Consider the following 20806-nt stretch of genomic DNA (forward strand, 5'->3'; position numbering starts at 1 on the left):
GGACACCAACAAATATCTTACTACAACACAGCATCTATATTAGAATGACTTCTACGTAACTTCACAAGCTCATTATTCATGATAGATACTGGGTATAGAGACATGGTTCTCACACACAGCTATTTTCAAGCACAAAAACCATACTGACAAAATACTGACAGCAGAATTCTGACCCTCTGTATCAGGCACTCACGTAACGTAAAGTCAATAAATATATACCATAGAAGACATCCATTGTTTACATCCAACTTTTAATGCCATGGAATAAATGCATTAATCTAATTTTTGTAATAATTTATTTCTGTCATTTCAACAGAAGAAAAGATACAGAACATTCCAGTAATGCACACGGCCATGACCACATGCACTGTAACCAATAACCATTCCATTTACTTTGCTGTTAGGACAACTTATCAACAGAGGAATAACAGGTCTTCTTTGTATTTTTAATGCCACAGAATTCATCAAGAGTTGCCACGTTTCCTTCCTAAATCAAAACATTTAAATTCCCCCCAAACCAAAATGACTAATGATGAAATTGTATGAAACTTAGCATAACAAGATATCATTTGCAGTATTTCCAGAAGAATCCACACAAGTCTGTGCCTTTTTTTTTTCAGCATGCACAAATATAAAGATATCTGGATATTTCTTGCAGACAGTGACTATTTGCAAGTCAAGCTGTCCTCGTCTAGGACTTACTTATCCAGAATATAATTCTGAAATTTGGAATCAAAGAAATGCTTTTAAATTACTCTTACCTTCATCTATTGAGGCTTCACTACTGTATCCATCATATTCTGCAGACAGGGGACTATATTTTTGTCTGGTTTCCCATATATAGTTTTTTTGCTGTCTGCCATCCACCACTGGCAGCCTGGAACTCTGGGTTCTAGACAAGGCCTCATGATATTTACCCAGTGCTTCATCTTCACTCTCAGATGATGAACCATGCTGGTCTTTACTCATATAAGAGTTGTCTGTTTGAATAAAATAAAGCAAATCGACTACAGCTCAAAACAGAATACAAGAAAATAACCGTAAGAGGTTATCACTGAAGATATTTAAGCTATTTCAATTAAAATGTCTGTAATATTTTAAAAATATCATCTTGTTGTAATTGTATTATGTGACTTTGTAACTGGTGAGAGCTATTTTTTTTTCTAGAAAAACTATAAGATCATTATAAGCCCTAAAAAACATTCTAAAACTTATTCAATAGAAAATGGATCAATTTATGTAAGGCAGCACACACTGAAGTTCTTGAAACCCTTCATTAAGAAAATGCTTAAAATAATTTATGTAAAATACATCCAACACTGCTGCAATATTACATTTGGATACCTAACATATCAGAAATGCATCTGCTGATCCTCCATTCCCAGCTGATTTTTGCTGTAAGCATGCAGTATAACAGAAATGAAACTGATTTACAAAGAGAAGCCTACAACAAAATCCTCTTAGGGTATTTATGTCGGTAGTGCTTAAACCTCACAATAACAAATAGGAAAATGCTAGTGAAAGATGTTTGCATGCACAATTTTATTTAGCTTAGAATAAACAGCCCCTTGTTCAGTAATAACTGAAATTAGTGCAGATTCTCACTGTAGACATCTGGTAATAGCAAAAATTGCAGAGAAGAATCCATCTAGATTTTTTTTTATACCAGTTCTTCTATAATGCCCACTGCTGTGGCCAACTTTTTCCAATTACATCTCAAGTATGACTTGCCCCCACAAGGCAAAGATTCAGCTGCATTTTTATTTCTGTAAAAGGAAAGGTTCCTCCTCCCTCTTCCAAACCTCAAAAGGATTCTGTCCAGATTCAACATGCAGAGGTTCTGTAGCTCTCACACACTAACACGCATAACAAGAGTTCATGTAAGCTCAATAAAGGTCAGCATTACCACTGATCCGTGGGCAAGCGCATGGCATACAATTTGCCAATGGATTTCCATTACTGGCAGAGCTCCGAGATGCCCATAATGCTGTTTTTCAGCTCCTGATCCTGCAAGGATCAACACGCTACTCACTCAACTGCTCCTCCCTCCCTGCTTTTTTGCTCTCCTCCCAGTCCCTGTCCTTAGCTCTAGTTCTGCATTTCCACTCCCATTAGTTTCTGTCTTCATGCCCATACTCCTCTGCCTGGGTATTCCAACTAAATGGGAGATTCAGCTTTCCCAAAATTCAGCCATTTAAAATTAAAGTAGCGTATGCCAGCCATCTAGGCCTCTTTTACAGTCAAGTGTTTGCCTCTTCCTACTACAGAGGTCCTTTCTTCCCACTTTTAGGTAAGCCTCTAGAGTACATGAGTAAAATCACTTCTCATAGAGGTCCTCTTCTCCCTGGTACTCGCACAGAAAAGCCTATGCTGCAAGTTTAGGTAAGACATCTTTTGCAAAGTTACATTTATATGAGTAGAATCACATCCTAAGTTCCTGTCTCCTGGGCACATACTCCAGGTTCCTGCTCCAAGCACCCACTTCTGGTCTCTTACGGGGATTTCCTCTTTATTCTCTTTGTCTGTTCAGTCCCAAATTCTCTTTACTTGCACCTAATCAATTACTCATGTAACCTTAGTCCCTCCACCTTCACGTAATGCTATCAGTTCTCTCCATAGCTATCACCCATCCTACCTCAAATCCCAGTCTACCACTTGCATCATGTCACATTTGTTCAGGATGTTTCTGTCTTCATATAAGTCATATTTACTCTCAATTATTCTGTTCAAACTTCCAGAGTCCTTCAGTAACTACAAGTATCAAAAGCAGGGTAAGACCTGCTCTGTTCTTCAACCCCTACAATGAAACATATGAATGCAAATGGGTTGGTCAGTGAATTTATATTCTAAAAAGTGGTTACTATGCCTTTTCAAAAGGCAAAGTTCCCAAAGATTTACAACTTGGTCAAGCCTTTGTGTTTTTTCATATAAGAACGTGGGCATCTCTGACATGGGAAAAGTGCTCTCCCACATTTCAAGTACATACTCCAATATACAAAGATGCCAAAGCATCTTAGTGAAGGAAATGTGAAATTTACTGATTTTTTGCACAGATAACCAGCATGTTCTTTCCCATATTCTATTCCTGGAAACAGCTAAAGATTTTAAACATAAAAAAAAAAAAAAAAGAAGAAGAAAAAAGATTAAAAAGGGATCTCAGACAGAAAGCATGCCAAATTTCATCCCAAGTATTTCAAATTTGGCACACAGTTTTTAGAAAACTGAAAATAAGGTCTTGAAATGGAAAATGTCAGGAAACCTTACTGCAGATGGTGCTACCAGCTCTACATGCAATGTGTATATATTCTTAATTTAGTGTTTATAGGAAAACTGGTGCCTTAAAAGACTGCTAATGAGGAACCAGATCTTTCAAATCTAGGCTATCAATTTTAATTCTAGTCTAACAGATATGGTTCTTCCCGTTGTATGGATGGTTATAAAGCAAGCTCAATTTCACTGATCACTTATCGAAAATATCACACCAAACAGGATATATTCTGGCTAGCAGATTCACTGCAAGAGGCTGCTCAGAAAAAGGAACTTCCTTTGCTGGTACACAAGAGTAAAATTTTATATCTCATATGGCCCTCAACAGGTTGAAACCTGCCACCTAGGAAACTTCCACAGATTTCGACAACTATAATTAAAGCAGAGCATACCAAACCTAAAATACAGTCCCAGACATCAATATTAGATGCATCATTTATCATTACAACAAATGTATTCACAAATGTGAAATTAGGTTAATTAATCAGTCTGCATAAAGAACAGAATAGTATAAAACATCATAGCAACATGTTTGAAAGAAGTGCTGAAAGTTATGCTTCTAATAATACACTGCTGTTTGCACGCATCCAGAATTCCCAGTGATACCAGATATTTTTATTTCAGTTCCTACCATAAAAGAAAAAGAATGAGTATGTATACTATTGTTACAAGTCATGCAACAAGACCTCTTCAGAGGACTTAAACACCTCATTAACATTAAAACACAAGCTATCCATGCTAACATTTTTTTATATGAACAATGCAAAACTGTTTCAGTATCTTGGGGAAGAAAATAGCTTCCTGTACATTAAAAAAAATCCTCAGGGTTTTATGCTTGTCCTTGCCACCTATCTTTTGACTTTTATGTCTTAGTTGGAGACTTGCCTAAGAGAATTCATGTTCTCATTAAAAACTTTATTTGGCTAACACAGGTCATATGTAATTATTAACCTATTGAAAGCTATTCACTTGCTTACTATCGGACCTAAAATGCCATTTGTGATAGAGAATATACTTTACCAATATTGTATTACATGAAGAAATAATAGATAAGATCACAGTTTATCATACAAACATGGAAACCACCTCCCAAATCAAATTTAAAAAAACAAAACCAAACAAACAAACAAAAAAACCCAACAACAAAACAAGTAACTGAAATTTTCAGATAAGGGAAAACACACGCGCTGTAAAAAAAAAATAAAATTAAAAATCTATCACAAAATCATTCATTTCTCTACAGAAACAGCATCTCCAGAAAAGCCTGTGTTGTTTTCTAAAAAGTCATTAAACAGCCTGCAAAACAATTGCATAAAAACGCAAGGGTTTACTTCTTACTCACAAACTATTCTTGCAATTCTTGCAATTCCACTGTCATATTGTTTAAGACTGGATGTTGAAGACAGCACACAGAATCCACATGAACAATTCATAGGTTTTCTTTGTAAGACTACAACTTTAAGACAAGCTTCATTCATTTATATACTTCAAATCACTTAATTGCCACTTCTCATTGAGTTTTGTGTCTTGAAATTACTGTCTTACGCATCCCAGGAATACATTCTGAAGCTCTACTATAATGTAAATTTAACAGAAGTTATTTGTTCTCTTTATCATCTTACCACATTTATGAAATCCTTTTAAAATATGCAAAATAAAAACCACTTTCACAGAACAAGTGTTAATTTCCACTATTAATTAATTCATAGTTTGCAACAGAAACCACACAAGGCACTGCAGAGAAGGTAAGAAAAACTGCATGTAGAAAAAGAAGACTTAGAACATAGGAAAGGCATTTATTAATCACTTACTTTAAGTAATAGTTTAGAAAGTAATTTACTTCCAAGAAATTTCAACATGATTAGAGAATGAAGCACTGACATAACACACCTACTTCCATCCACAGGAAACACTATTATTAAATGTGTAAATTTGGTGAAAAAAGTAGGAAGTATCATAAGTTTCAGGAAAGGTTGAAGAATGCAGTTTGCTGACAGACTCCTCACCTTTTCCTGCTGTCTTCTTATTACATAGCTCTCTCTCTGATTTCTTTGAGCTTTTCTTTTTACCTGATTTTGCAATTGTAGTTGACACATTGTCTTCATCCTTTGATACAGATTTTCCTTTTCTGTCAAAAAACGTTTCAGATTTCTTTTCTTTGATCTCATTAATGCAAATGGAACGGTCATTGTGCATCTTCTTCAGGATGGAGTCTGATAATTTTTGCTTCTGTACTTCAACAAGTTTTATTTCTAAATCTTGAACATCATTTGTACTGTGCACTTCATCAGAATCCTTACAATCAACTCCAGGTGACTGTGGTCTGATTTTTCTATGCAAGTGACTCTTCGAATTATCTGATACTGCATGTAGGCAATTGTCTTGTTCCTCAAAAGATTGCTCCACTGTAAATTTATTATTTTTCGGGTTACTATCCTTCTGGAATTTATCATTTACAAAACACTCATTTCCACCTACTGCTTCCCTTTTAGAAGGTCCTCCTACAGTCTTCAGATCCTGAGGTACTTCTGTATCATGTAAATGATTATTAACACCTGTGCCTTTCAACTGGCACTGTTTTCTGTCCACGATATGGTCAGATACTCCATCTTGACTTTTATCTTCTTGTTCAAAATCTAACAAATTAGAACGAGCCTCTTTATGTTCTGCAATACCTCTCTTTGCTTTCATATTGATTTCCTGAGAATGAGTTAATGATGGTGCCTGTTCCTCTCTCCTTTGCGCGGGTTTATCATTCTGTGTTTTGGAGCTTTCATCTTCTGCACGAAGGCCATTTATCATGCTTGTTACTTGTTCTGTTACCGAATCGGCTACACAGTAGCCAACTTCTCCAACAACACTGGTCAGATCATCTACAGCACTGCTAAGTGTGTCCACCAGAGAAGACACAGAGGGAAGGCTCAGATTTTGGTGGAGGTTTCTGAAAAACGCCATTTGTCCAACCTATTCAGCAACAATTTTTAATACCAAAAGGTCTTCTGTTTCACAAACAGATCAAATCCATTTCTTACAAGTTCAATTTCAGAGCTATTTGCTTTTGCTATCTCAAACTCAACACATTTACCGGGGGAAGCTGCAGCTATGCTCTTTCCATTCAAAATGCATTGAAAATAAGAAAGCAGCTAAGGAAATATCTTGAAATGAAGCCACAATCAACCAGCAAAACCATAGTCTTTCAGCAACTGCAGCATCAACTAGCCATAATAAAATTCATTATTCTCAAAAATAAGACAATTGTGTGAAGTGGAAATACGGGTTTTTTTACTCTAACCTGCAAAGAAGAAGTTGTGAGACATTTAAATTATGTCCTTTCATCAATGTCACACTAAAACAAGCTTTTAATGTAATAGCTGCACAAAACCATCATGGAGACTTCTTCACCCCAAAATATTTTGTGTCTTTTACATAATGTAAGATATTTCAGAACACAAAGACTTGTTCTGAAGCAAAGAGAAAATTAAGGTGACAACTTATTTTCGGGAGCCGGGGGGGAAGGGGGGTGGGGGGGAGGAATTTTCTGTCTCCAGCAAAATTGAAAACAAAAATTTAGCTGCACCTTTTAAAGAGGTAGAATGGAAGAAAACCTCTCAAATTTCCCATTCTGTTCTCTGGTGTCTGCCTCTTCCTCTCAAGTCAACTAACAATTTCCACAGCCCCAGAGTAGAAAGGCATTATTTTACCAGCCCTCAGCATCTTTTTCAAGGTCTAATTTTTTTCATTTTACATTAACCTTAAAGACCTTGTTCTATTAAAAAAAGTATAGAAATAATTTGTTAGTCAGGGGTAAGATGTCTTTAGTTTTTAATGTTTTACTTCTTTAAAACTATTTTCCAGGTGAGTAAATGCAAGACCTTCTCCAAAAGGTCAGCGAGGATTTTAATAGGCCGAATCAAAACCCAATAATCTCATTCACAAATTTACTTGAGAAGATTTAATTATACACAATTGTGGAACGTTTGAAATACATTCAAGAGTATTCTCATAGTGCAAGAGAAATATCTTCCCATAAGTAAATGTCAACTCCTCAGTTATATAGCTGTAGAATTTCTGTGCCTTGTGAATACAAATGTTTCTTCCTTCCCACATACTGCACAGTCATGGGAAAAGTCAACACTCTGTGTTTTCATCACTTCAGTCAAGTGATTACTTGTGTATTTCTACATATCCCTGTAAAAACGTGTGATCTTATAATTACGTTTAGTACACTCTATTTCAGATACTTACAAAGTTTATCTTGTGAATTCTTTCTTGTAGTGTATCCTGAATCAAGATCTGGGAAACCACTAACATTTTCAAAACAGATCTTCTTATTAATATATAGGAAAAGTAGCAACATGAGAATAATGAACACTCCAACTGCAGACAGGAATCCAATTGCTTCAGGAGATACTAAAAGAGAAAGAAACACATTTTAAAAAGTCTTGTAGAAGTTATAATATCAGGACTGATTGTTAATAAATACTATTGAAGTTCCAAATATAAATGCAATATATAACTAAAAAAACACCATTTAAATTTGAGTTAATGTTTTATCATCTTTTCAAAGGACAGAAAAGTATCTGGTCCTAATCTAAGGGAGGACTGACATTGTGTGCAAGAGGTTCTTGGACCCCACAACAAGACAGGGTCTGTGCAGAAAACAGGGAGGTTATCAGCAGATGCCAAGGCTGATAATTTTTGATGCAACATCTGCGAGAGCAAGCACTGGAAGGGAGCTAAGAGCTTTCCCCCTTCCTAGAAAGGGCTGGAGGTTTGGCTACCTGGACTCAGGGCCACCTCTGAGACAGTGCTGCTGGGGGGAGACTGAGCCCTTGCTCACCAGGATATTGCCTCTGCCAGCCTTGTTATGCTCACCTCCTGGTCCCTCTTCCCTTAGGGACCAGCTGGCCCTTGCTGCTCCCTGACAAGTGGGATACTGTGTGAGCAAAAAACAGAGTAAGAAAAAGCACATAAACCAGGATGTTCCTTGCGCTGGTATGTGTGGCACTTGCATATAAACCAAGAAGGGGCTATGCGGAATAGAGATAAAGCATACTTAATCAAAACCAGGCAGAGAAAAAAAGGCTGAAGTAGACTGACATGTCTTCGTGTATAAAATAAAGAGTATGTAATTGCATATACAAGGAGGTAATGAAAGGGAGTATCAGGCATCTTTTGCTGGGGTGGAATCTTGCAAGTCCATCAGTACCCAAGTAATATCAGTGATACCATTTAAGGCCAAGATTACCTAGGAAATGGTTTTAGAAATACGAAATCTGGAAATGAATGTAGCAAACCGGACCAAACGGGGAAAGAGTAATTAAGGGGCTGCTTGTTTATTTGAAAGGAGAGTGGGGAGAGACGGAATATAAAAGGGCAGCAAAAAAGAGAGTTCAGAAACTTAAGAAATGTTATAAACAAGTTATAGAAGCAGGAGATGGCAGATCTTTTGACCGGAGTGCAGATACCCACAGACTATAATGAAGCTGACCTGCTTCATTAATTAAAGCTGCCAGCAAGTCAGAGGGAAATCCCTTGGGCAGCCCACTGGACTCTCCACTGGGTCTACATCTGAAAGACTTGAGGGGAGAAGCTAAAGGGTGACAGAATAGCAAATTTGTTATTAAATATGTGGGAGGTTAAAGTGAAAGGTTATAGAACTATAACTCAGTAATATTTGGGTGCAATTTATATGAAAAAACTGATAGAATTTAATAATTGCATGCAAACAACAATAGTGTAAAGCATTATAGAACTGCGATTCAGTGGTACGTTTACTAGTTAATTAATCTGTTAACTGGTTTATTAGTAGTGTGCTGATCACTTCATAAATATTATAGCCTCTTATATCAGGTATGTTTCAGACCTGCATTCTAAAGATGGAGAGTAAAACCCTGATGTAACAGACACCTTAAAGAGTGTTTTTTGTGGCCTCAACACACACACACATGCATCTTTCGGGACTGAACACGGCTGCATTCATCTGGAAGAAAGATAGGTTTCACATATCCCCGTCTTCCTGCTGGTTTTGCTAGACTCTAAGTATCTCTCTACTCACTGCCATAAATCCCATTCTTAGGGGTTGACTTTTTTCCTATTTATAAAAGACTGATGAATATTTATCAGATTTATGAATTCCGTTTGCCAAGATCTTGGCACTTCACTTTAGGAATATAATGCTGTGTGGCATCTTTCACTATGTAAAAAGGAGTGGGATTAATGAAAAGTTAGCAACAGAGTCCACATTCTCAGAGATGCAATACAGAAGGAAAAGAGGCAACAGTCCGAAGCAGCAACAAGGAAAATTCCAGCTGGAGTGGAGGGGAGAAAAACCTCCTGAATAAAAGGGCTTTATCACTGGAACAGATTGCCTAGATCACTTACAGAACCCAACTTTAATGTTAGCCCTGCTTTCAGCACGGGGATGAACTGCAAATTACTTCCCCAGGAGCCTTCCAAATTAAATTATTCTCTGAGTCTCCATATGCCCTTTGTTAATCTGGGCTCACACTTCTATGTAAAAGTGCTGACTGAGAATCACATGCAGTTACACAACCTCCTCAGCTGGTTTTTGTGGGATGACAGGGAACATTTGTGTTTGTAGTGCTGTTCTTAAATAATTATACAGGTGTGTTTTAAAAACTGGAAAAAGAAGATCAAAAGAAATGCACCTTCCACCACCTAGAAGGAATTGGTCAGATTTCCACTTCTGTTTTGAGCTGGGCATCCAGACCTATGTGAACCTGTGAAAAATATTTTTGCTACACTTTTTACCTCTGACCAGAAGAGATCACTTAACATTGTGCCTGAAAATTGGCACACAAAAAGGAACCTGCCAATAACTTCAAACCACCCATCCTGACAAAATTACAAAATTACTAAAGAAATACTAAAACAGCAACTAAAGAGGTCTCAAAAGGATAAAGCAGACACCCCAATTAGACTAAACCTCTATTTAGTCAATATCAAAATTGAATTTAATTTTTTCTTGTTCTATTAGAAATGTTAGGAAAAACATGAGCAAATCTCAAGTGAGTTAAGTTGGGAACACTGTCTTCTGAAGAACTGAAGGCAAAGCCAGAAATAACTGGAAACCTTCACAGTCTGACCCTTCACCTCCCAACCCGCTGAAGACCAGGAAAGAACAAAACCTATGAGAACACAGTATAACTTCTCAACAGGGCCAGAAGAAAAGGGTGCAACAGGGAGGAGCAGGCAATTGGTATTTTCAATTTCAGACAGTATAACAGAAATACAAAGACCCATGGAGTAACAGAGTTCCTCATCAAACCTTTAAGATGAGCCATCCTGCTGCATCAAGCAGAGCAACAAGGTGAGAAAAGTGGAATTCTATTCTGGACCAGAGAGGAAAGGAAGCTAAAACTCTTTTTGAAGTATTTTCATTATCATGAACAAATAGAAGAAAAAAAAAAAAAACCAACACATTCTTTTGCTCATGAAAGACCTTGGTTGCACACCCTACTAAGATTACCTGATACTCCCTTAAGAAGTCTGCCTGGAATTACTCATCATTTCATTGAAATCACTTGTTACAGCTGAAGTTTATGGCAATTCTGCCTCACGCTGAAGGATTTTGTTTGGTTTTAAGTTAAAAAATAATAGTTCAGCCATGACCAAGAATGAAATGAAGAAAAAAAAAAATACCACTATAGTGGTGACCAATTTATTAAAAAAAAAAACCACCCTAGTGTTCCCTGATTAAGAGCAAGGAAAACTGGGCATGTCAAGTGTTCATTTATAATTTTTCAGGCTTCCATTTACCATTTTCATGGAACCTTCCTAAATATGGGAAAGTTCCGAGAGATTTGACAAAAGCCTCAGTTTGTGTATTTTCATTTTTAACCTCAAAGTTTAACAGATGAAATCTCCCAAGGCTCTGCTGGCAGAAGGTATGTCCCCTCCCAAGACTGCATATGGATAACTGAAAATGTCTGGGGCTATTGGCACAACATCCAGTTTTCTTTGAACTATTGATCCTGACCCCCAAATGAGACTAGAAACTGGGCCAAGAGCAGAACATTTTCATTCTTCTATAGCTTCCAGTTCTAACACCTATCAAACACAACAGCAGCGGCAGGAAAGGCAGGAAGAAGAAACTGCAATTCACCAGGACGCAGGAACCAATAAAGCGAGAGTGAAGTGGAAGGTGGCAATTAGGCACAAGTTAATGATGTCCGGTGAGGAAATGGGAAGTATGAGTTACGAAGGTGCAACATGGGGATAGAGTACACAGAACAAGTTGGAAGGCAAAGGCAGAAAAAGATGAGAGTCTAGGAAGACTAGAGAGATAAAGAGACCACAGAAGTTTACTTATGAGGATAACTGCTTTATTACTGGAGCAGGCTGTCCTGCGGAACTTTGCCTGAATTCAGTGTCAACACTGCTTTGAGCAGGAGACTGAACTGAATTCCAATCATTCTGTGATTCACAATAAAGGACAGTGTTTTCTTTTAATAAGATAGATTAACTGTACAGCATCTTCAGAGAAAAGTATGCTTTCAAGTATTGCACACTTGATCTTTTAAAACTAGGTTTAAACTTTTATTTTTATTTTTTTACTTATGCTTATATTGTTCAGGAATCAAAGCTGCTTTGGGCCATCGAAATAGATGCTTAAGGAAGTTAACCGCAATCTAAAAGTAACTGGAAAGCACAATGCTTTTGAATTTTTTCTCCAGTACTTCCTAGATACTAATTAGCTAAAAAAGGCACTGTATGCAAACTGTATCGTTCTCTATGGAAACACAGTATCTGATGACATCCTTCTGGAGTAAAAAAAAACCACTGGCTGATACCTTACAAAAAGAATGAAACTTTAGCTGCAGCGAGACTAATTAATTATTTATGTAATTCAGTGTGAACATAGGACTTGAAAATTCTATTTCCTTATCAGTTTGCATCTATGTAAAGAATCTTACAATGCTTGTTCACAGATAAAGCATATTACCAAGTTTAAATCCTCTAATGTATTATTATAAAGCCACAAAGAAAACCCCGAAACTGTATTTCAATAGTCCACATGTAAACATGTACAGATTCCCATCTACCAAAAAAAGGTTTTATACATCACATTAATCCTTCAATTAGTTTCTCATAGCTGAAGCGTCAAGCAGTTATACTTTGTACACAGAAAAAAAATGGGGGTTTTTTGCATATGAAATACATCTCTGCCACATTCAGCACCAGAATTATTTTGATTCAAACCACATTGTCATAAATTCCAATTGGTTTGGGCATTAATTGTACCATGAAAAGCATTTTTAAAACTCCCCAGAGATTCCCAATGGTTTCCTCTACCATCACAAACTAGTAGAAAGGCAATATTTTCCCATAGTCATATTTCCAAATCAAACTTCCTACTTCCATAAATATCATAATTATCCTCAGTTCTTTAAAAAATGATTTTTTTAAATTCATAATACAACAGTTTAAGAAATATTAAAAGAACAAATGTCTTACTACAATGTTATTAAGACTAACTGAATTGCTAGCTACAGAAATGGCAGAGAAAGTTATACTCATTACAGAAGTATTACATCATCATCATTTTAATTCACTTTTATTATCATCATCACTAGAATTAGAATTATTATAACACAGAAACTTACCATCTTTTCATCTTAGATACCAAATTAGCATCTTTCTCAAAGAAAAATTTCCCTATTATTCGACATATTTTCTTTTCCAAAAGGCATTTCAAACTCTTCAGAAAATAATGACATCTCCAAATAAATATCACCAAAACAACAAAAATCCTCATACTAAAAGGCTTTTAATGTTTTTAATATGTACCTACCCCCAATTACATTTAATATCCAGTCAATTATTTTCAGAGCTCGCACGCTCCACATCATAATGCTCACTTAGCTAGCAATATACAAAGCCACAGCATTATCTTAGTGATGTTTGAATTATTCATTTACAAAAGCAATACTATCTCTTCTGTGCACAAATTAAGTAACTAGGGGGTATGAGCCAAAAGAACCTCAATTACCTTTAAGATCCTAGCACAAAAACATATGAAATGAAGAAGGTATGCTTGTTTTTATTTATAACTTGTTTTGTTTAAATTTTTTTACAACTTGATCTATTTTAGCCTTTAAAATTCTTTTAAATAAACAGGCCTGTTGTTTTGTATTTAGTCCTGAAGAATAATTATTTACTGTTATTATTTTTTACACCATTACGTCCTGACTTTACATGAAAATAACCTGTGTTGTCCAACTCAAAAATATTTTCACCCAAATGCTATTCTTTGCTACTCATCGCTTCATACCAACTTTCTGACTTGCATAAGAAACTAACATGTTTTCAGAAAGCTGAACAGGTTAGTGAACCAAAAAATAAGATTCATGCCTTGATTGCCTTTTCTTCATGCTTGAATTACTTACCTCCAAACAGCATATATTTATCTCTTACAGACAACTTATGTCATAACAGAAAAAAAGCAACCAAACAAATCTATACCTCAGAGTCAGCTCAGAATTAAAATACTTTGGTCTGACTGCTTACAGGAATAAGAACTGTATTTTCGTATGTGTCAGTTTACATGTGTTTCTTTTATGACTGATTCCATAGGTTATTATAGTTACTCTAAAAGTAAGTAATTGTACTTGAAGGTTAAGTAAGATTTTTTGCTCTTTCTAAACAGCTTTTCTTTGACAAGGTAGACTCAATACACAAAGTTCCACATTAATTTAGCTGAATTACTATCTTCCTGTTTGATGGAGTAGTTGAAGAAGCAATCACAACTGAATAGAACCTAGTTTACCTAGACAAAATGCTACACCTACAGGGGGCAATATTTTATCCAGCATTGTGTTAAAAGACTAAAAAAATTAAATTCTTGACTACCTGCACTGTTTTACAAGCAAGACAAACTCTATGTGGCAGCTGACATTACTATAGAATAGTTTCCCATATAACAAACAGAAGCAACTTCACCACAAAAACCGACTAGCTGATGTTTCTGCTAAAAGTCAATGACAATGAATTCCGAATTCCCTCTCAAAGTTTTACTAAAAGTGTCAAAAGACAAAATTCCAAAACTATTTCCTATGCTTCCTCTTTTATTTTGTATTCATCTTTCTCCTTTCTCTCATCTAAAACATTGGGGCTATGTAATTCCTTTCTACAAATGTACCTATTTCTTCTATGTTTTGCCAAAACAAGCATTAGGAAAAATGTTTTAGTTCAACTTAAAACAGAATTAAATCTCCTCTGTTAATGTTTTTAATTTTTTAGCTAAATTTAGGTAACATTAAAACTGAAGCCTTTCTGTATAAAGATGCTACCCCCTTCAACTCAAATCTGTATTTTGCCTTTCATCTGCAGCACAGACTTCTTCACTTAGCCCACTGCTGATGGCTACATTTGTCAGCTTATTATTTTAATATACACTGCTAGTCTTACGATGTTCTTTACTATGTGTTTGTTTCTCCTGCATCTTGCACATTGTTATACAGCACGTTTACATGTTCTCTGGTACAAATTACAAGCACATGCAACATGAGCTACCTGTGTTTCAAACATCTGAAGTATCTATATCGAGTATAGTACCGTGACATGCAATTTTAACATGGAAGTCATCTAAAAATGAACATAAACCTGAAATGACAATTGAATTTCCCAAATAATAAAATTACTAACTAACATGACCCTTTCAGAAGCTTTGAATGACCGACAGGATGAAATCAGGATGAAAGTGTTTGTTTAACTTTCTATTTGGAATAACAACATCCTTTAAAAGTTCTAAACCTTTCAAAGTAACACTAGGGAAAACAGAAAGCTTACATTATCTGAAGCGATACATGATGCCATTTAAAGGTTAATTTATAAAAAAATGTCAGATACCTAACATTAAGTAAAAAATAAATGTGCTTGTTTACATGAAAAAATTTACTGGAATTACTGTATGATGTCAGCTACACTGGTCTAACTCCACTGTCACTTTTATTCCAGTGGAACGTTATCAGGAATAATAGCAAATTTTTACCATTTGGTTTATGTCACTTCACACTGGCTGAAGGATAATCTGCACAGCTACAGAGCGAAATCAGAACTTCTTTTTCCCCTCATTTTCCTAACACCTAATTAGGACTAATATGAAAAAAATATGGTTTAATATCTAGATTCCAGGGCTTCCTTCACATAGGAAGAAAGTTTAGAATGTATTCTAATTTTAAAAATCAATTTATTTAATTTTATTTTGAGCAATGAAATTAATTGACTAAATATTTACATCAAATCAAGTTCAATATACTTCATAAATTATAGTGTCTATTAATAAAAACTTGGTTCAGCAAGTTAACTAGTCACATACAGAACTGTACAAAAACACTTAGCAGCAACTCTCGTATTGCCTCTGCAGATTGTCTTTTACAGAATTCCTTTCCTTTTAAAATACTACGCTGAAAAAAACCTGTCTTCTGGAGATAAATTTAATTACAGGAAAGAAAGGACCCTGGGCTCAAAACATCACTGTTCTAAGAAAGAATTTAGGAATAACAGAAGCCATAGTCTGAGATGGAGATTTAAACTTTTGACAGAAATCTTTTCATTCCTAAATCCTCATGGGCTGCGGAAGTTGTCTGCCTGCCACCCCTGCTGCTTTACCAGTCCCTCAGTGCCTTTTCTCTCTAACATGGAATTCATCTCCTATTAAGTCCCATCTCACAACGGAAATCTCTGAAAAGAAACAGCAAAGGAAGCATTGCATTGCTAGTTGGAATAGACATAGATCATGGAATCATCTTGATCACCCCCAAATCCCAATAATCTGTTGCAATTACATAGCATATTACACGACTGTATTCTCCACACAGTGGGTAAGGGAACAGCAGTGATTATAGATTTTTTAATGGCACTCGAATAATCCCGCCAGTGCAAAAGTTTTAAAGACCTGTAGGGGTCTAGAGACTTGCAAAACTTCATAGCTACTATGATGTAACTCTCCACTACTGGGGGAAAAAAAATGTAATAAAAAATCTTTTAAAACCACATTTTTCCTATCAGCCACTACAATTAACAACAAAGTGTGAGACTATCCAGGATTCAGATTTCTGAACAGCGCAGTCATTAACTGAGCTACATAGCAAAGTGTATCGTACTCCAGAGTAAAAGCGATTATACAAACATTTTAAGTGAAGAAATGCCAGTTTGGATATAGCAAAGTTCTTAAACACAAAACTCGTTATGGAAGAAGAGTTACTGTGAGAGTTGGAATTACGTGACCCCCAGTAGCTGCTGTTTTCCAGCAGACTCTAAACACAGGAGAACACACAGAAAGTAAACATTGCTTCCTGCATGGGCATCAATAATCTCAAAGAAAAAATATTTACTCCTTATTTTCTCTAGTCCAAAATGTATACAGATTAGCTTTCCAACAAAGTGCAAAACTTAGTATATATTCTGGTGTTGTTAATTCTAACATTATTACTTTCATTTTTTAAATACGTAGCCATACTTGGATAGTATCTCCCAGATTTATTAAGTTTAGCACTCATGGGGTTAAGGACACAAAATTTCTTCTAGCCTGGAAAAAAAATATCTGTTTGTCTATTTAAAATTAACTACAGCACAAATATGAACACATCGATTACATTATAAAAGTAGCTTTAATTGTGTATACTTTTTAATGAAGTTTTTATTTGTATCTCTGTAAAAAGAGAAAATGCACTTTACTTTGCACTGTCCACATCTTAACCCTTAAATGAGTAGAAACAACGTATGATATTTTACATTAGTGTGAGGTTACCTAATTTAAAGAAATTTGCCACCACCTGTGGTATCACCTTTCGCTTGATGAAAAACCAGAGCAGAGGAAAAAGGGGAAAATTATTTTGTTTCTTTTTCAGAGGCCCTTACTTAGTGTTCACTATCATAAAAACTGTAATATAATTTGAGTATCAGACTCAGTTGACTTTGAATAAAATAATGTTTCTACTTGTAAAATGAAACTCATGAATAAGTATGAATTTTTTCCGTTTGAATTAAATGCAGTCGGCAACTTAACATTCAGATACATGCAAATGGATAAGGATAGTTGACCAGCACATTAAAGAGGACATGGCTCTACTTAAAACATATTCTGACAAAACAAGAATTCATACCTTCTTATCTTTTCAAAATTTTATTACAAGTGACATTTTTCATTGTCAGCTAAAGACATTGTCTCTTTGCAACTTCCTTCTTTTGCATATTAAAGAGCACTTCTGTTCCATTATTAGTCACAAAGGCAGTTTGCTGAATAATTTCCTTTGTTTGCGAGACTGCCACAACAATAGAAAGAACAGCTTGCAAAAGAAAAAAGGGCTAAAAGATAATTTTTAAAAATCTGTGCAACTTGAACCTTACTCAGATACTCAATCCACATATCCATGAATTAATTAAAAAATACAATGCTGAGTTAGAAGTACCATTTTGCTTCACCTCAAAAATACATAAACAACAAAAGGTGAAAGAGACCTAAAAATAATATGACCATACATTTTGTTCTTTAATGTCACTTTCATGTCATACAGTATTACACATATCAGAATATATTAGAGGGGGTTTGTTCAGTTACAACTCAGTATAGTACACACTCATCACAAGTCTGTCTCATCTATACAAACAGAACCTGAAGACACCCTTAATTAAAATATTAGTACATCTAACAAAAGCCACGTTAGACTAGCAGCCTAGCTACAGTGCACTACATAGCCGAAGTAAGATATAGTTTTCTGAACTCTGATCTCAATTTCCCTAAATTCTGTTATACACATAGCAAATAACCAAAGGAACAACTTAACACAACTCCCATGATTCTCTCAAAAACATCTCTGTGTTAGGAAAACAGCCAGCAAAAAGGCAATCCTTTAACTGGGTAATTTCAGGAAACCCCTGTCTGTCACCTTCTACTGTCAAGAACCCTAAGTCACTGAATTAAGTGACTCAGTCACTACTAAATAAACTAAACAGGACTCTTCTTTCCTTAGCCAAATATTCAATTTGTATTGTCAGACAAGAAGTAAGATTTTGAGTATGTCTGTGTACATAAAACAAACTTGCATTAAATAATAGAAGTAAACAAGAAGTTCATTTATAATAAAAGCAAAAGTATCTTTTTCCTTTTTCAATTCAACAATGTGTAAATACAAAATCACACAAACAGTTCAACTAACATTTACCTATGTTAAACACAGGAGTCACAAATTCCAGTGCTGTTATTACCTAAAGTCTGTAACTGATGATACTTCTTTACAGTTCTTGTGCAGCTGCAAGGTGACTTATTCTGTATTTTGCAGCTATTAGATGTTACATAACATCTAATTTTGTGTGCCACAAAACAGCACATTTTCAGGACACTCAAACCCCATATTTATGCATTTAGAAGCAGCCTCTATTTAAAAACACATACAAATTAGTTTCCAAGGCTTTCCAGAAAAACCTATCAGTCATCTTACTCCCTATCAGCTCTCTGCAGATTCTTCTCAAAAATGTATGAATCTGCTGAAAGGAAACTGAACATGCAAAACACTATAAAAATACTGTGAGCTTTCTTGTGCATACTAGAAGTGGACCCACCACAGTGTATCTTGGGCAACTGTGGAGCTGTAACACCACCATATGACAGGGGAGCAGGCCCTGTGCTAGAGTTGCTAACCAAGCAATTGTGAGTTCTGTATTGATACTGTCGTGGTATCATATTTACACTAGAGTTCAGATAATCTCAGATGTTGAATAAGCATTACAACTGTACTTGCAAATCTTTGAGTCTTAGAAAGCTTCAGATAAATCTACCAACCTAATTAATTTATTTCAGTGGAAGCATTGTTAACATCAAAGATGCTTTAATGATGCTTTTGAATGAAAACACAACTGTTTTAAATGTAAACACAACTGTTTGCAGTCCCAATATTGCAGCCTAGAGTACCTAAAAACCTGAAGATAACAAACATAAAAAAAACCCAAAACCTTTTTTTAGCCATACTTCTGACTAATCTGAGAAATGCAAAATTTACAAAAAATGTGAAGTTTCCAATTATTTTCATTTTAACAGCTGAATATTCTTAGAGCAGATGCTTCCTTTTTAAGCTTTGGGTTTTGTATTTACATTTATGACTTCATATATAGGCAAGATATTTTCATTAAAGAATTTGAGCCAAACAGTGTGGTCACACATAGCCCAGCAGACCTTTCTGGTCCCTTTCCACATTTCATCATCTGATACACCAAGGTACCTACTTTTCTGGCAAAAATGAATGGGCAGGCAAGAAAAAGACAATTTAGGAGTGTGTTAATTACCAGCAACAGCTTTTCTTCAAGTTGTATAAACGCCATATAAATTCTAATTACATTCCATCACTTGAAACCGGAAAGTTTTCCTGTGCATTATTGATACAAGACACATGCTTGCTTGTTTTTCCCTCTTCATGATTCAGTACAGGACAAGTGAGAAGGAACAACACTTTCATATTAGTTGCTTCTCAACAACATACTTGGAAGGACTATGAGAAAAATGGATGGACAAGCAACGCGCAAATGTACACTGGACGTCTCTAAGATCTCTAGTTACTTAAGCTGGCTATTTATTACTGATCTTTCTTCCAGAGTTCCACATGGGCACTCTACAGAAAGCATCAGAGGCTTTCAGACAAATGGCAAATGCGGAACCATTTTGTTAAACACCACACCACATCCTCAGAGCCCCATGGACGGCCTGCGATGAAAATGAGTGAAACACTAGGAGTGCCAGGGTGTGCTCTCCCGGCGCCACAGTCACACAGACACCAGCAAAAAAGGAGAGGGGGACAGTGCAAACTTACCTAGCACCAGACAAGACTACAAGGACATATCCACGGGTCAGTGTATTTAATTTGTCCATCAAACTTTTACAGTGAGCTCACAGATGGAAAAACGGCTTGGCTTGCACAGCACAGCCAAGAGATGGGGAAGAGGAAGACCTCTACCCCACAAAACGTTTCACCTCAATCCTGTGAAATAAGCTTGAAACAAGTACCCAGTGGCATTAAGGACAGAGCTGGAAGGTCTGATTTGATCAGCTCCAGACTGCTGGCAGCCAGGAATTCCCAACTTGGAAAGGCATTCCTATTTAGAGGAGGACAATACGGGGTCCTGAGCATGCACTCTGATCCTGGCAAACAAGCAGGCCTGGACAACAGGTAAATAAAGTAACCCTTAGGAGCCTGGCCACTGGTCAGACCATAAAAACATCTTGAATGCATATCAGATGAGTAAAGTCTTAGATAAAGTAACCAAAACACTACACAACTGGAAGATTAGTGATACGATGGCAAGCACTTTCTGCTTTATATGTACACCTCAAGCAGGGAGAGAGGATGGAGAAGAATGCACCTGCTCCACACACCGCAAGGGAAAATGTATCGGTAACATGGCTAGGCGCAGGGGCACACAATACACATGAAAACTCATAGGAAGAATAAAGGAACCCAACATATTGCAGGCATAAATGGCACAAAGAGAGGCACTCTTTTAATCACACTTAACCCTAGGC

The 20806-nt window shown here is 36.0% G+C and overlaps 1 protein-coding gene across 5 annotated transcripts in view; it reads right to left on the bottom strand.

Moving 5' to 3' along the window:
* SYT14 (synaptotagmin 14) overlaps nt 1-20806 on the bottom strand; it is a 94108-nt gene that overhangs the window by 58359 nt on the left and 14943 nt on the right. For 2 of the 5 annotated variants that reach the window (XM_056357695.1, XM_056357694.1), the window contains exons 1-3: nt 7513-7612; nt 5274-6559; nt 762-980 (exon numbers count right to left, since the gene is read on the bottom strand). In XM_056357695.1, coding sequence (XP_056213670.1) covers nt 762-980; nt 5274-6222 — 1168 coding nt within the window. In that variant the 5' untranslated portion in view covers nt 6223-6559; nt 7513-7612. Of the gene's footprint in view, nt 1-761; nt 981-5273; nt 6560-7512; nt 7678-20806 lie in introns of those variants that run through there. The other 3 variants (XM_056357697.1, XM_056357696.1, XM_056357698.1) reach the window with 2 other exon arrangements.

The sequence above is a fragment of the Falco biarmicus genome, chromosome 12 (genome assembly GCF_023638135.1).
Source record: "Falco biarmicus isolate bFalBia1 chromosome 12, bFalBia1.pri, whole genome shotgun sequence".
In the NCBI taxonomy this organism is placed as follows: Eukaryota; Metazoa; Chordata; class Aves; order Falconiformes; family Falconidae; genus Falco; species Falco biarmicus.